At 26.3% G+C, this 15,006-nt stretch overlaps 1 protein-coding gene across 4 annotated transcripts; it reads right to left on the bottom strand.

Moving 5' to 3' along the window:
- Positions 1–339: 339 nt before the first annotated feature.
- Graf (GTPase regulator associated with FAK) lies at positions 340–14,310 on the bottom strand. 4 transcript variants are annotated; one of them, XM_074250649.1, is made up of 21 exons: positions 14,178–14,310; positions 13,679–14,113; positions 13,318–13,554; positions 10,818–10,975; positions 9,746–9,817; positions 9,575–9,676; positions 9,391–9,501; positions 9,162–9,266; positions 8,900–8,971; positions 7,762–7,828; positions 7,178–7,275; positions 6,999–7,093; positions 6,345–6,426; positions 6,162–6,264; positions 5,857–6,078; positions 5,663–5,768; positions 5,264–5,591; positions 1,087–1,270; positions 859–1,012; positions 647–783; positions 340–567 (listed from the first exon to the last, which is right to left on the bottom strand). In XM_074250649.1, the coding sequence occupies exons 3-21, from the start codon at positions 13,475–13,477 to the stop codon at positions 476–478; spliced, it is 2,448 nt and encodes an 815-aa protein (XP_074106750.1). In that variant the 5' UTR covers positions 13,478–13,554; positions 13,679–14,113; positions 14,178–14,310; the 3' UTR covers positions 340–475. The 4 variants fall into 4 exon arrangements, with proteins under 4 accessions (XP_074106750.1, XP_074106751.1, XP_074106752.1 ...); XM_074250650.1 differs by having other exon boundaries at positions 13,781–14,113; XM_074250651.1 differs by lacking the exon at positions 8,900–8,971.
- Positions 14,311–15,006: the final 696 nt, after the last annotated feature.

Genomic DNA, 15,006 nt, shown 5'->3' with positions numbered 1-15,006 from the left:
GCAACAATTATAAATAATAAATTTAATTATATAAATTCAACATAAAATGGCATCGATAATGAATTCATTAATTAATTACAATAATTGTCAAAATAAGATTTTTATATGATACATAAATTTAATATAAAAATATAATCAATGTCATTTGAATAAATGTCATTGTTCGCAACATAAAATATACTAATAAAAATAAAATGTACATTTATTTATAAGTTAAAATAATAATAATAAAACCATGAAAGACTAAATTTGAATGAATATTTTAAATAAATATTTACTAAGTAAATATATCTTTGGGTAAACTTTATCCCCCATAAATACTATACTTTCATACTTAACTATTTTTTAACAAATATTTTTTATCGAATATATACATTCGTCACTAATTACAAAAGTAGACAGAATATAGATTTAAAAATAATATTGTAAATGTATAAAAATATCAATACATTTATTATTTTTGGTATATTTGCTCTCAGGGTAATTGTTCGACGTAATTTTTTGGTACTAATCCAGTTTTTCCATTTAATGTCCCCTCTAGCCATCCGGGTTCGAGCGATGGTCTCACTATTCCAAAAAAAATTTAATCTTCGATTATCATCAAATTAACTTCTGAATAATAAGATAAATAAAATTTAGTAATTACCATTTGTTATTATTTGATTAGGTTCAAATGAAAGCTCTCCATCGTTTTCAGCCATACAGGCGTATAATGTCCGAACTCTCCAAATTCCGGATGTTTGTCCTGGACTTGACCGTCCACTGGCAGGAGAAGTGTTGGAACTAAAATTTATTTAAAAATAAATTGACCTGTAATTTGATAAAAATTTTTTCTTCTATCAACACAAAACAACTTACAAAGATGTTGCAGAATTATTACGTTGCAAGTATTCAGATGGGTAATGCATTCCCATAATTGGTCCACGCTTATGTTTTAAGGGTAGACCTGTCATTAGAAGATGGGAATCTGAAGCAACTGATTCATTTGAACTGCTTGTGTTACCACTTCCAACTATTAAAGAATTTTAATTTTTATTACTTTATCTAAATACAAAATATTTATTGTAATTGTAAAGAATATCAAACCTTTGTCAGTTGAATAATACATAAAATTAGTGTTTACTAATTTTGGACGACTGATTCGAGGGTCGGAATATGAAGGTAAGTGTTGTACTCCATATTTTATATCTTCAAAGTCTTCATTATGATTGTCAGCAGGTAAGGATTTTGTTAAAATTGATAAAGGCTTTTCGTAAAATCCTTTATTGAGCTGCAAAAAAGTAAAACATCATTTTATACATATTAATTTTTAAAGGAGATAGCCACTGTACTGCAACAAATAAAACAATAATTATTTTTTGTTTTAAATCAGAATTGATATATTTAAAAATGTGTACAAAATTTTTGATCAAAATTTAGATCATTTTCAGAGATATAGGGTAGAAGTACCGTTTATTGCCAGGGCCACTTTATTTTTAAATTATTGTATAAATATTTCTACAAGCGCAAGACTTTACGAATTCAATTCGTATAAATATGCTGATTCATAAATTCTACAAAAATTCTTAAATAGTTAAATTTTGTACAAATTCACTAAAATATCAAGTGGCCAAAAATGGTCTTAAGATGGCCAAAACCGGTACTTCTACAAAAAAAAAGAAAATTCTTGACCCGTGGATAAATTTTCTTGGCTCAAGAAAATATTAAGGAAGATTGAAAATTTCTTGAATCAAGTCAAAGTTTCCTGAGCCAAGAAAATTTCTCATTGCTCTAAAATAACTTTTGTCTTCCTTAAAATTTTCTTGGTGCAAGAAGTTTTTTTTTCTGTGTACCCTAGCTAGTGAGAGCAGGTAGACCCACCGTTTTCGCTCAGCGCTACGAAAAAAATATTGAATCCGCTAAAGAATTGGAAAAATCAATAAAAATGATAAAAAAGTCATAAAAACTACTGAAGATAAGGAGGAAGAACCCTCATATGGCTTAGGACTCGACAGTTTAATTTAAGTGTAAATATTTTATAAGATAAATGATTTAGACTAAAAACTTTAAACGCATTTTTTTCAAAACGACTTTTTTTAAAATGATCGCATCAATAATTCAAATGAATATCAACCGATTTTCGTACTTTTTTTTTGTTCATCTTTACAGTGGCTGAGATTGGACGTAGCTGATTTAAAAAATTGAAATTTTTAAGATTTTTTGAAGCCGTTAGAATTAAAAAAGAAGGCGAAAAATATAAAAAAATTTGCAATTGCACGCAATTTTTTTTCAAATCATAATAAAAAAAATCGGGAAAGTGCAGCGATAATTAAATTCATACAGATAACGTAACTAAAATTTTTTTCTCGGATGACCCTTTTAGGGAACAATGCAACTATGGAGGAGGAATTTTTTTTGAGCTGGACAAGAATATTAAAAACTTTGTAACGATTTGATATTTCTAAATACAAATGTAGAATATTGATCTTCAATGAACATTTAATAGAACAAAAAAAAACCTAATCCTTAAATTTTTTTATTTTCCCGGTCAAAAAATTCCCGAAAATCACTGACTTTTGGTCGTCATCACAGTGGTTATCTCCTTTAATATTTATATGAATGCAAAATTTGCAAAAGGTAGATAAATAGATAAATAATTTATATATACCAAGGCCATTTGGTCAGATGGCAAGCAAAATATAAATATTTAACAATTTATAAATATGTGATAATCTTTACAGTAAATATAACATAAATCAGTTATAACTTATTCTAAGTATTTCAATAATTTTCACTTAGTCTATACAAAGATCAATATTTTAAAGTACTAAAACAGTGTTAATTGGTTTGACTTGTATTTGATTTACTATTAAAGAGAGTGAAAGGTTTTTAATTAAAGTGAAATATAACAATTTAGCTTAGAATAATTGTACATTAATTAAATTTAAAATCTAAGTTGATTAAATAGTCATAGATGTTGTTTTTTAAAATTTCGATACTGGATGCGTTTACTATATCAATTGGTAATTTTTCCCACAGTCGAATCTTTCAGAATGCCTCACATCAATATCATCAATAAACAATTCACGCAAGTAACAGGGTTTATATAAGTATAGTAATTTATAAAAATAGCAAGAAATATAATAAATACCACAGCTTTTAATAGACAACCAGGCTAGTTCACGTCAATAAGAGGTAATGTGCTCATCACGTTTTAAAATATGAATGAAGCAAATGGCAGGATTAAAAGACTGTTGTAATTTTTGGTCGTTTTTACATGTTGAATAACACTGAGAGAAAAAAGATCACTTTTGCTACAAGAATTTAAATTGTTGAAAATTTTCAACAATGCTCTTTTTCAGCTGATAAAATCACATTTTTCTCGTAGTTTTTTTTTTTTTTTAAATATATATAAAATTAGATATTTTAAATACATAAAGAAGCAATTTTAAAGAAAGTTAACAAGTATTTTATTCAAGATTTAAAGTTTTTAAAAAGAAAAAATTGTTTTTATTTTAATTCTACTAGTATGATGAATTAAATATAGTACAAAAAAAAAAAAAAAAAAATAATTTTTTGTCATCAAAAATTTGAAATCGAATCAAATGCTCATTGACTTTCTTTTTCCGAAAATAAAATGCTACAAGAAAAATGTGATGCCTTCAGCTAAATCTATGAGCGGTAAACTAGTTGCTGAAACCAAGTATTTTCTAATATCCTTAATAATTGACATATACAATATTCTTCCGTAATAATACGCAATAGAGCTTACCCGTATAAAAAATTGTCCCAAGCTTGGGACATCCAAACGTGACACAATTTGGGACAATTTAAGGACATTTTCGGACATTTTTGGGATATTTTAAAAATATTTTTAGGACATTTTTTAAATATTTTGAGGGCAATTTTAAACGTTTTTCAAATGATTTTAAGACAATTGTTTTTTGCACGGTTGTAGATAAATTCTAAAAATATTTTAAGAATGTCCCAAAAATGTCCTAAAAATTTTCATTCATTAATGTTACGATAAATTCATGACCGTGCAATAATAAATTTTCTCTCTTTAAATCATTTTAAAAACGTCAAAGAGACGCGCAGTAGCCTATCGGTTCCGGCCCTTGCTTTTCAAAATGCATTGGACCGGGTTCGAGTCCGGGGTACACCAATGAATATTTTCAATATTTAAGTGTATTATTCTGCTGAGCCTAAAAAAGTTTAAAACGAGTTCCAATCTCAAAAGTTCCACTCATGTTAATAGTAAGTCGCTCATGACTTTAGTAGTTTATGCGACTTTAAAAAAAAAAAAAAAAAAAAAAAATAAAAATTTTTTTTTTTGGTTATTTCTAAGATGTCGCAAAATTTTCCCAAAAATGACCCAAATTGTCATGTTTGGATGTCCCAATCCCAAGTTTGGAACATTTTTGGGACAATTTTTTTTTTACAAGGGTAGTTTATCTTATTCATTGTTTTTGAGACATGGAGATTACATGACAATGTATTTGAAATATAAAGGCTCAAACACTTTGTCAACTCTGTGTAAGAGGTTATACCACCGTTTACAAAAATTTGAGAAACAACTACACGATGCAACATCTTTAACTTGCTATCAAATTCCAAAAACATAGCTTTTGTTTTACGTAATTTCACTTTACGACCATTTTGTTTATTCCAGTCAATATTAGCTTCTGTACCTATAGAAAATTGTCTAATTGCTTTTCGTGGTTGATACAGATAAAAATACTACAGGTTAAGTACAAGTGCAGGTAAAATAGCAATATTACACTGAGAGTAAAAATTTATTTTAAAAAAAACGAGCAATGTTGTAATAAGAAATTAATTTGTTTAAAATTTTCAATAATTTTATTTTTTAGCTGAAGAAATCAAAACTTTTCTCACAGTAACTTTTTTGTTGAAAAAAAGTTTTTTCGATTTAGAATAAAACATTTTTAGATAAAGAACTTGCGAATTTTCATCCAAAATTATTTTTTTCCAAGTCTAGAAAACTTTTTGTCAACAAAAAAGTTACTGTGAAAAAAATTTCTATTTCTTCAGCTAAGAAATAAAATGATTGAAAATTTTAAACAAATTAATATCTTCTTACAATATTGCTAATTTTTTTCAAAATAAATTCTTTTTCTCAATGCAATCATTTAACTATTGAATTAATTACTAATAAGTAGAGCCAAGAAGTTAGCATTTTTTCTTTAAGAATAAGAAAGGTATACTGGAACATAAAAAATGTGTTTTATCCAACGAATATAATAATGAATGATTTAAAACTTACGTTTGAATGTAATACTGGAATCGAATGCATGTTGCACCGATTTAGTGGATTACCATTTCCAGATGCACCTGGAATTTCTTCAATATCACGTTTTTCTACTGAAATAGTTGTTAACTTTTGTACTGAATGTGATGGTTGTGTAAATTCGTGAGGTGGTCCAGCTGATATTCTTTCATAATTTTCAATCAATATTTCTACAACTATATTATAAAATTTAATATCCATAATTGACGCAACAGTTTCTTCTTCGGGACGCAATAATGTTGGACCAAAACATACGGCTAAATTTCCAACCGTCATTAAATTTTTATCACATTTATTTGCAATACTAAAGTAGAAAAAATTATTATTAAACCACTTTAAAAAAAAATTTCTCAATTAGATAAAAAGTGTAATTACTTGCGAAGATGTTTTATTAATAACATCAAAATATTAAAATTGGCTTTTGGTAGTCTGTAAAAAAGCGTGTGTATATCATGAATACGTGACTCTCTGGACTCTAATTCTATAAATTATCAAAATAATATTAGTCAATAATGATATTATTAGTAGTTTAATCACTCAAATGTATCAATATATTTTATTAAACTTACTAGCAGCGATTATGAAGCTATTGTAAAAACGGAATGTCATAATTGGTTCGGATAATGTTCTGAGATAAGTTTTGAGCGCACTCGTAATTGTTTTACTTTCCCACTCAAATTTATCATCGAAATTAAGTTTTTCCAATTTTCTTTTATCTAAACCCATAGCCAATAATTTATTTACTTTAGAGGCTACACCTACAACGCGGTAAAGTCCTTGTTCCTCTAAGCCTAAAAAAAGAAAAATTTTATTTTTTAGCTAATAGCAAAGCAGCGAAACTTTTTTTTTTTTAAGAAAATAATTAAATACTGACCTCTATTTTCGAGAGCACTAATACATTTAGAAACGAATAAAAATCCAGTTTCATCTAAAACGGTTTCATCTGATTTGGCTGGAGAGCACTGAAATGCATATGTCTAAAAATAAAAATAAAGAAATTTGTAAAATTATTGGGAAATAATCTTACTAGGGCTATATAATTTTTATCAAAACTTACGGGTTCTTTTCCATCCATGGCATCCATCCATAATTTTCTATCCTCCTCCGATAAAGCTTGAAATGTATAAATTATCCCCGGCCTACAATTTCAGTTGAATGTATTAATATTTTTTTATGTTAGTATAAATAATCTATATAATTAGGAGAATAATTAAAATTGTACCTCTGGCGTATTTATATAATAAAATGAGTGTTTTAAGTTAAATTAAATTTAATATAATTGTGAAGGTCATGATCTAAATTTGTGTTTTTAAAGTTATGAATAGATTCGAATTTCGTGATAAACAAGATTTGTTTATTTATTTTGTTTCATAAATGTAGTTGCATGTCAAAAGTAAATTTATATAATCAAAAGACTAAAAAGAATTTGTTAACGGGTATATCTTTATCGTAAATTGGGTTTGATATTTTTTCAACGATAGTCATTTATGATTTAAATAATAGAGAGAGTAAAGAAAATTTTGTGACGAGTATATTATTATTTCTACGAGAATCTTTAATAGATTTCATAAAAATCTGACTGTTGCATTGATCCTCATGATGGAACTTTTGAAAAATTTTGTTATATATCGACTCAGCTCGTCAAGCGGATTCAGAAAATACATGTGATGACTGCAAGTTGCTAGTTTATTATTAAGCAATTAATACTTACTTGTCTGATGCTGTAATATCAAAACAAAATCTTTTTTCAATGGTATCAGACATACGACGAGTACAGGTTGCTAATATTAAAGTTTCTTTGTTACTCTATTAAAAAAAATAATTATAATAATTATTAAGAACAAGTGGATGGATAGGAGTGAACTTATTCAATTAATTTTTATGACTTACGAATTTTCCAGTTAACTGATTGTACGGTATCATAGTGAATTCTTTTGTATTTTTTTGGTATGTACAATACTGTTTTGTCCAACCTGCACCGAACGCTTCTGAAAGCAGAAAAATTGATTTTTGTTAGTCTTATATTTTCATTACTAAAAAATTCTATATTAATTTTTCTGTTTCCACTTCATTGTTTCAAAGATTATATGGATTTCTTTTAATAGTGATTTTTATTTTATTTTTACTGATCTTAATCTACTAAACTATGCGAAAAAAAATTCTCAAATTTTTGGATCGACTCAGGCTAGCTAAAATGAACTTAGTAATGATCCTACTGGTCTAATTTAGAATTATAAAAAAAATATAAATTTATGTTTTGCCATTTTTATTATTATCGTGCGTCAAGTTTTGTAAACAAAATCTCTTTTACACAAATATTATTTTTTTTTTTTTAACAGGAACATTATTAAAATTTGTAACTTATTTAATTCACAAGTATAAATGCATTTAACAAAGAAAAAAGAAGCGACTAAACATGGAGGGAGAAAAAATTTATTTAAATGAGATGCTAAATGGAATTAATTAAAACTTACTTTTTTCCATAAGAAATAAATATCCTTCTCTTGAATATAATTTACTTATACCAGATTCAACTGCAGACTATATAGAAAAAAACATAAATTGTAAGATTAAAGGAGTACATTTTCTTAACGACAGCCCAAATAATAATTTAGTATCATGAATATAAACAATTTATCTAATAATAGTAATAATAATAATAATAGCATACAAACTTTGACTTAAGGGGTCAATCCAATTTGCATTATTCAAAAAAAAAAAAATTTTATTTTATTTTTTTATATTTTTCAAAATGAAATATATTTAAAAGTATTGGGTTAAAATTTTTAAGTGATCGGACCACTGTAAGTACATCATTTTACGGTGTTTATGTGGATAAAAAGGCTGAAGGAATTTTGTATAATGCCGGTACCGCTATTTGACTTTAAGTAAGATTTTGTTTTTTTTTTTTTTTTTAATTAAAAACTTTAAATTCGTTTGTCACTTTAAATGAAATTTAAACCTTATATTCTACATAGTAGTAGCAATGGCCTGAGCTACAACCAAACCAAAATTTTGATTTTTATCATTTTATTAGGACTAAAAGCTGTGAAAAAAGCGTAATTTTTCAGTTTTTTTTTTAAATGCCCGCAATTTTGATATTTATCGATAAATATTAATGTCCGTAGCTGGTGCAATTACTATTCTTATATTGAAGGTAAATAATTTTGATTCTTGTGTTTTAAATGAACCGTTATCAAGTTATCATGTACGCCGACGACATATCAAATCTTGGAAAAGCTCCATTCACCCGTTGTTTATTTATATAAAAAATAAATTTTAATATTTTTTATGTTATTCAAGAGTGTATTCGTTGAGCTGAATAAACTTTATATTAATGTATATAGTAGTTTCTGAGTAAAAAAATGTGAGCATTGGATTTTTCTCGAGCGCCGGAACCAGAATGACCCTTAAATCATTTATAAACTTTTCACGTATATGTCAATTCAAAAATAATTTTAAAGTATACATTTTCACAACTGTAAGATTGTTTTTGTTGTTGTTTAGTTTTAATTTCTTGAGTATCTTAGCAATCATTTGATTTATAGTTTCTATTATTATTACTACACATGGATAACGAAAAATCATAAAATGTATTTTTTTTTCATTTACCTTCTTCATATCCTTCATTTTGTTCATAAGCGATTCAGTTTTATCTCGAGTGGCAAGGAAATTTTCTCGAGTCTTGTAAAAAAAAAACACACACACACAAGGTAATCTACGTTATCAAGTTAATTCACATGCAGTTACTTAATAAATTCAGTAAAATAATTATTAAATACAAAAATGACTTTAGTTTTTTAAGTTAAAATAATTTAGGATATGCTATTAACAATCAATTAATTGTATTAGAATATTATTTTGAATGATATACCTTCTGTATTTTTAATTGCAACTCGGTCATGTAAGGTTTGAAATCTTTTGCTACTTCATGGCCTTGATGATAGAAAGTTAACCACCCAAACATAAAACCCAGAAGCTGTAAAAATTTCATTAAAAAATTAAATCAATAAAAAATATTAATTATTAGAAAATATTAAACAGATTTATGAATTTGAAAGTATGACAAGTGTGTTCATTTAAAATTGATGTATTGGTCTCACCGTTTCTACAAATTCAAACTTTTTTCTTTCTTGAACTTCTTGTAACAAGAAAACATACTCTAAGCTAGCTTGACAAAAATGTCTTTCAGCCATATCAAGCGTTGCATCAGCCTAAAAAATAATAAATATTGTTATACATCAAAATTTTTTTCAATCATACTATTTTCAATTTAGCGTCAATTACCTCCTGAAGAACGTTATCTTGCTTCTTTGTTGAAAGACTTAGATAGCGTTCTTGGCTTTGACAAAATTTAACCGTTTGTTTTTCGAATTTCTTTTTTCCTTCCTAGAAAATGTTAATATTAAATTTTAAAAAATAGAACAACAGAAAGGTAGTAGAAAACATGTTCTTTACCTTAACTCCACCGATATGTTCTTTTCTAAAATTTTCTAATGGCAGTATTATTTGGTCATAGGCTCGTTCAAGCTGAAAAAAATTGATATACGGTCATTCTTTTTTGTATGATTGTTCATATTCTTCAATGTTTAATCTTAATTACTCAATTCCAAAATAATCTTACAATCTATACATAATTAAAAGAGTAAGGAAAATTTTTTTCTCCTGCGTACTTATATGATGAAATGAGTTTTTTTAAATTAAATTTAATATTATAGGAAAGGTCTTAACCTGAATTTGTACTTTTTTAATCCTTCATATGCTTTTCAGCAATAGCTTAGTTATGATGAATAAGTTTTCGCAGTAGTTTTAAATGAATTCGAATTTCACGACACACGTCATTTATTAATTTACTTTTTTTTTGTTTATACATGTCAATGTGGTTATAGGTCAAAAGTTAATTTACATAATTAAGAGACTAAGAAAAATTTTTTAACGGGTAAACCAAAATCGTAAATTTGTTTTAGTATTTTTTTTAGCAACAGTCATTTATGATTTAAATAATTGAGAGAGTAAGAAAAATTTTGTGACGAGTATATTATTATTTTAAAAAGAATTTTTTAGTTAAATTTGGTATCATGAAATAGATTTTAAAAAGAATTTGTGCTTTTTCACGGTTTTATATATTTTTCAGTGATAGTAAATTTTTTATGCCAAATTTTTGGAGGAGTTTTAAATAGTTTGTTGATTCTATAAATTTGTTCCTCCACATTTGTTCATTAAATTATTTATAATTGATTCTATCACAGCACTATTATTTTTTTAATTTATTTCAAAATTATACAAAAAATGTATAGTGTTATGAACATCAAAAAATCATTCAGCCAAAGTTTTCTTATTTATAATCTGTAAATCTTAGCAGTTGCATAGTGACTGCAAGTTATTAATGTTATATTAAATCATAAATAAACAGATTGCGACTTGTAAGAATATCAATTAAAATGAAAATAAAGCTCTACAGAATAATATAACCATCCATGATTTTTTGGATTCAATGTAACGATAGTTTATTAAGTAGAATTGAGCTTACCATACGATCCCTTTCATCTTCAATTGAAGCAATTAATTTACTAAATTCCTTTAAGCTTTGAGATATATGTAATTCATCTTCAGTTTGTGTTTCTCCAATACACTCAAAACTGAAGTTTTGTAAGGTTTTCGAAAATGCTCTTTGAGCCCTCGATAAATCTGTAAAAGACATAGAGAATGTATTTTTATTTAGCATGTATTTAATTAATTTGATCAACTACTCAAGTCAAAGAAAACTGCTGTTGTAAGCTGATTCAAGCTCGTGCGCGATTAACATAATGTGAAGAAGAGATAAGTTTCAAACCACTAAAATTTTCGTTCGTTTCTAAATACTATAATAGTTGACTACTTGACCAATGTATTTACTGTCTAAATATATTATAGGATAAAATAATAAAAACTTTGAAACAAAAATTTTTGAAAAAAGATTCTTTTTGATATAGAGAATTATTGATTGTTTTAATATCAATGAAAGTATTTCTGTCCAGTTGATATGGCTTAACTTATTTTATAAGCTTTAGACAGTTTTTTAAATTCTATTTACCTGAAAAAGTTACTACATAAAATTTATAAAGTTATTTAAATTTGTGAACTTTTACAAAATTTACTAGAATATATCAATTATGGTAGAATAACATTATGGAAATAAAAAAAAATTATTTTATAGGAACTTATTTTATAAAATTTGATTTCAATATATTTATAAATTTATTTATAAAGTGAAAGAAAAAATTGACTTTGAAAAAAATGAGCAATGTTGTAATGAGAAATTAATTTGTTGAAAATTTTAAACAATTTTATTTCTTAGCGGAAGAAATCAAACATTGTCTTACTGTAACTTTTTTGTTGAAAATAAGCTTATTCGTAGAATGTCCAAATCAAATATTTGTTTTTTCAACAAAAAAATTACTGTGAGAAAAATTTTGATTTTCTTAGCTAAGAAATAAAATTGTTGGAAATTTTTAACAAATTAATTTCTTGTCACATCAATGATCATTTTTTTCAAAATAAATTTCTTCTCTCAGTTTAGGATAATTATTTAACAATACGTATAGTAAAAAATATTGAAAAAAATGTTTCTATTTTTAAATTTATTGATTTGCTGACAAAATGTTCATGCAAAAATTGATGATTTAACGCAATGATCAGCAATTCTTGGTGTAAGCGACTTAATAGAGTTAAATACAGGCGCTGAAACTTTTATTCGGTCATAAATATTACTTATGGCCATTCTTAGTCTGTTAAAACATATGATTGTATGAATCATTTAATTATAATCATTTATTTCGTTTCTATTATTTTTTATTATGTACAGTCTGAATGAAAGATTACGCTTCTATTAGATTTGCAGCCAATTTAACAAATAAAAAAATGCTGGAAAACCTAACACTTAATTAAACACTTCTATTATTTTTGTGATAGTGAAGAACAAAAAAACAACACGTGATTAATTTTAATAATTATTCATAGACAGAAAAATGCACACGTAATAATAATTATTTTCTACCTTAGCAATTTTTTTTTACCCATTTGATGATACGTTTTTGAAGTAAAGTTAAAACCCGATTATGAATCATTTTTTGTTCAAAATAAATAGAGTAATAAAAAACCTGACAACCGGTTTACCCTGCAGACTAGCCCTAAAACTTCTCACTGAGTTAATAGAATAAATTTTTATATAAATTATTTCAAAGAAAAAAAAATTCTTGGCTAAAGATAAATGTTTTTAGTTCAAAAAATATTTTTGTTTACAAAAAGAAAATCAAATTTTTTGAATGCATTAAATTTTTAATTTTTCATTAGAGCAATTTTCTTCGAGTTCTAATTTTTTTTATTTTTCTTCTATCAATTTATTTTATTTATTGGTGTCAAGAATTATTTATGACACACTTTAAGATATCCGTGACTTCGCGCAGTAGTTAGCATCTCAACTTAGCAATTATAAGGACCTAGATACGATCCCAAGCGTCAATGCAATTCTCTCATCAATTATATTTCTCAATAATTAATGTCTATATTTGAAAATCAATTATTTGAACGCATGAAACGTTAAATCATTAAAAATTAAATGTGTCATTATTGACCCTAGAAAATTTTTACAAATTGGAAGACAAATTTAATGCAGCAGCAACACAAAAATGTCTTTTGAACTAAGATAGATTTTTCTGGACTAATGAATGATTCTGTCTCGATGCAAAAAAATGAGAAAAAAAAATTTTCTTGGCTCAAGTATTTTTTTTTTTTTTTTTTTTTCCAGTGCAGAAGTGATTGAAGTCAAGTAACAAACAGATAAAATTTTTAAATTTGATTAAAAATTACTTTTGATGAAATCTGTATTCAAGTAGAAATATCAATCGAGTCTGAATAAATAAAAATGCAGAATCGCTCGTAAAATTGATAACGTTAAGAATTAGCAATCTAAAAAATAAACACATCAATAGTAGTGATGTATTATAAATGATAATAGATTTATAGAATTATGTTTGATAATATAAACTTACTTTTAGCAGCAACCAACAATTCTTTAACTTCTTTAATTAATCGTTTTATTTGTTGGCTGGTTTTATCCAATTCACGCTCATGATAATGTAAATTCTCTCGAAAAAATGGACTGTCTGTTAGACAATCTGTGAATTCCAGAGGCTTTAATCCAATACCCATTGTTGACACCTTTTATTTAACTCGAATAACTTGTTATTTAGACGATGACAGAAATAACATTAGTAATCAGTAATAACCTAATAACAATAATTAAAAATACATTAAGATGTACTGAATAAATTTAGTTTCACATCAACATAAGCAATCATATTTTGATTATTTCTTATGATTAATTGGTTGTTAATAAAACTTTTGATATACCAGCAAATAGTTAAATGTTTACACGGTTGGTTAAAAAAACAATGTTCACAAATGAATAATGACAAGTCAATGGAAAATTAAGGTCAAAAAATTGTACTTTACACTGTAGTTTTTTATCCTATAAGAATGATCAATTAATAAGCATGAGCAACGTGAAATAATTGATAATTGTCATTCGATTATTTAAATATCGATATCCAAGGGTACGATGCTGACTCGAGATTGCTTTCGTTTATAAGCTTTAAAATTCGCTAGATGGCACAGCTGGTCTTCTCTGTGGATGAAAGTTAAAATTTCTTGAACTTTATTATTGATTACTGGCCAGACGTGGGTCCCATCTCAACTCTTTTTCAGAAAGAAGTCTGTGAGGTTTTTCAGTTTTGACTTTTTGTCTTGGTTAATATTGTTTTATATTTAAATGAATCAACAAATACACTAAAATAATAAAATCAAATGAAAAATAATAAAATCATATGAAAGAATAATCTCTAATCTTTACCTGAAATGTTACAGCTTCTGTGAGGTAACTAGGGCCGTATTCATAGTCCGGTCTTAAGTTCGTACTTAAGCCTATCTTCATGAAGACGGCCTTATCGGCTGTAAGTTATGATGTTTTCAGAGTCATTCTTTAAGATAAACTTGAGTAAGAAAAAAGTTTTAAGCAGGATCTTATTTTCAGTAAGATAAGCTTTAGTAAGACCCAACTTAAGACCAAGTCAACGCGTGTTGGTAAATTTCCGTGAAAATTCTTGTTTCCAACGATCTCATTGGTTGAAACGTACTTAAATTTTGACAATGAAGTTTTTTATTCAAAATTGTAAACAGATGTACAAATGTGCCTTAGAAAATTGTAAGCCTCAAATTCAAGTTACACTAGAAAATTATTACCGCTAGATCAGAAGAAAATATGTTAAAAAAAGGAAAAAGTACTAATTTTACCGCTGTAGAAAAAAAATATTTTCTACAAATTTTAAAAAATTATGCCCAAGTAATTGAAAATAAAAAGAGTGATGCTGCTACATTAAGTGAAAAAAAAGAAGCATGGGATTTCATCGCAACCGACTTTAATTCATCTAGTATAATTACTGAAAAGGTAAAATTAACTATTTAATATGACTTTAAAATTAACAGCCACTTGATCAGTTTTTAATTAAATTTTACAAATAATTTTAGTTTTAGAAAAATAATAATTTTAAAAAATATTGCAGCGAAACGCAGATCAACTCAAAAAACTTTGGTGAAATCTAAAAACAAAACAACGGAATGCGCTGACAACCGAAAAGCAACATCGCCTTGCAACTGGGGGCGGTCCATCAATTCCAGATTCT

The sequence above is a fragment of the Cotesia typhae genome, unplaced genomic scaffold, assembly GCF_013202065.1.
Source record: "Cotesia typhae breed Kobodo isofemale line unplaced genomic scaffold, CoteBio_Ctyphae contig_59, whole genome shotgun sequence".
Lineage (NCBI taxonomy): Eukaryota > Metazoa > Arthropoda > Insecta > Hymenoptera > Braconidae > Cotesia > Cotesia typhae.
This window is presented reverse-complemented; position numbering and strand designations above follow the sequence as displayed.

What these genes read in the sequence shown, in the direction of transcription:
- Graf (XM_074250649.1), bottom strand. Translation starts at nt 13,477, where the DNA reads ATGGGTATTGGATTAAAGCCTCTGGAATTCACAGATTGTCTAACAGAC. An exon ending in AAATGAAGGATATGAAGAAG is followed by an intron (nt 7,829 to 8,899) that starts GTAAATGAAAAA and finishes TTTTCTATATAG; the next exon opens with TCTGCAGTTGAATCTGGTAT. An exon ending in TTAATAAAACATCTTCGCAA is followed by an intron (nt 5,592 to 5,662) that starts GTAATTACACTT and finishes TTTCTACTTTAG; the next exon opens with TATTGCAAATAAATGTGATA.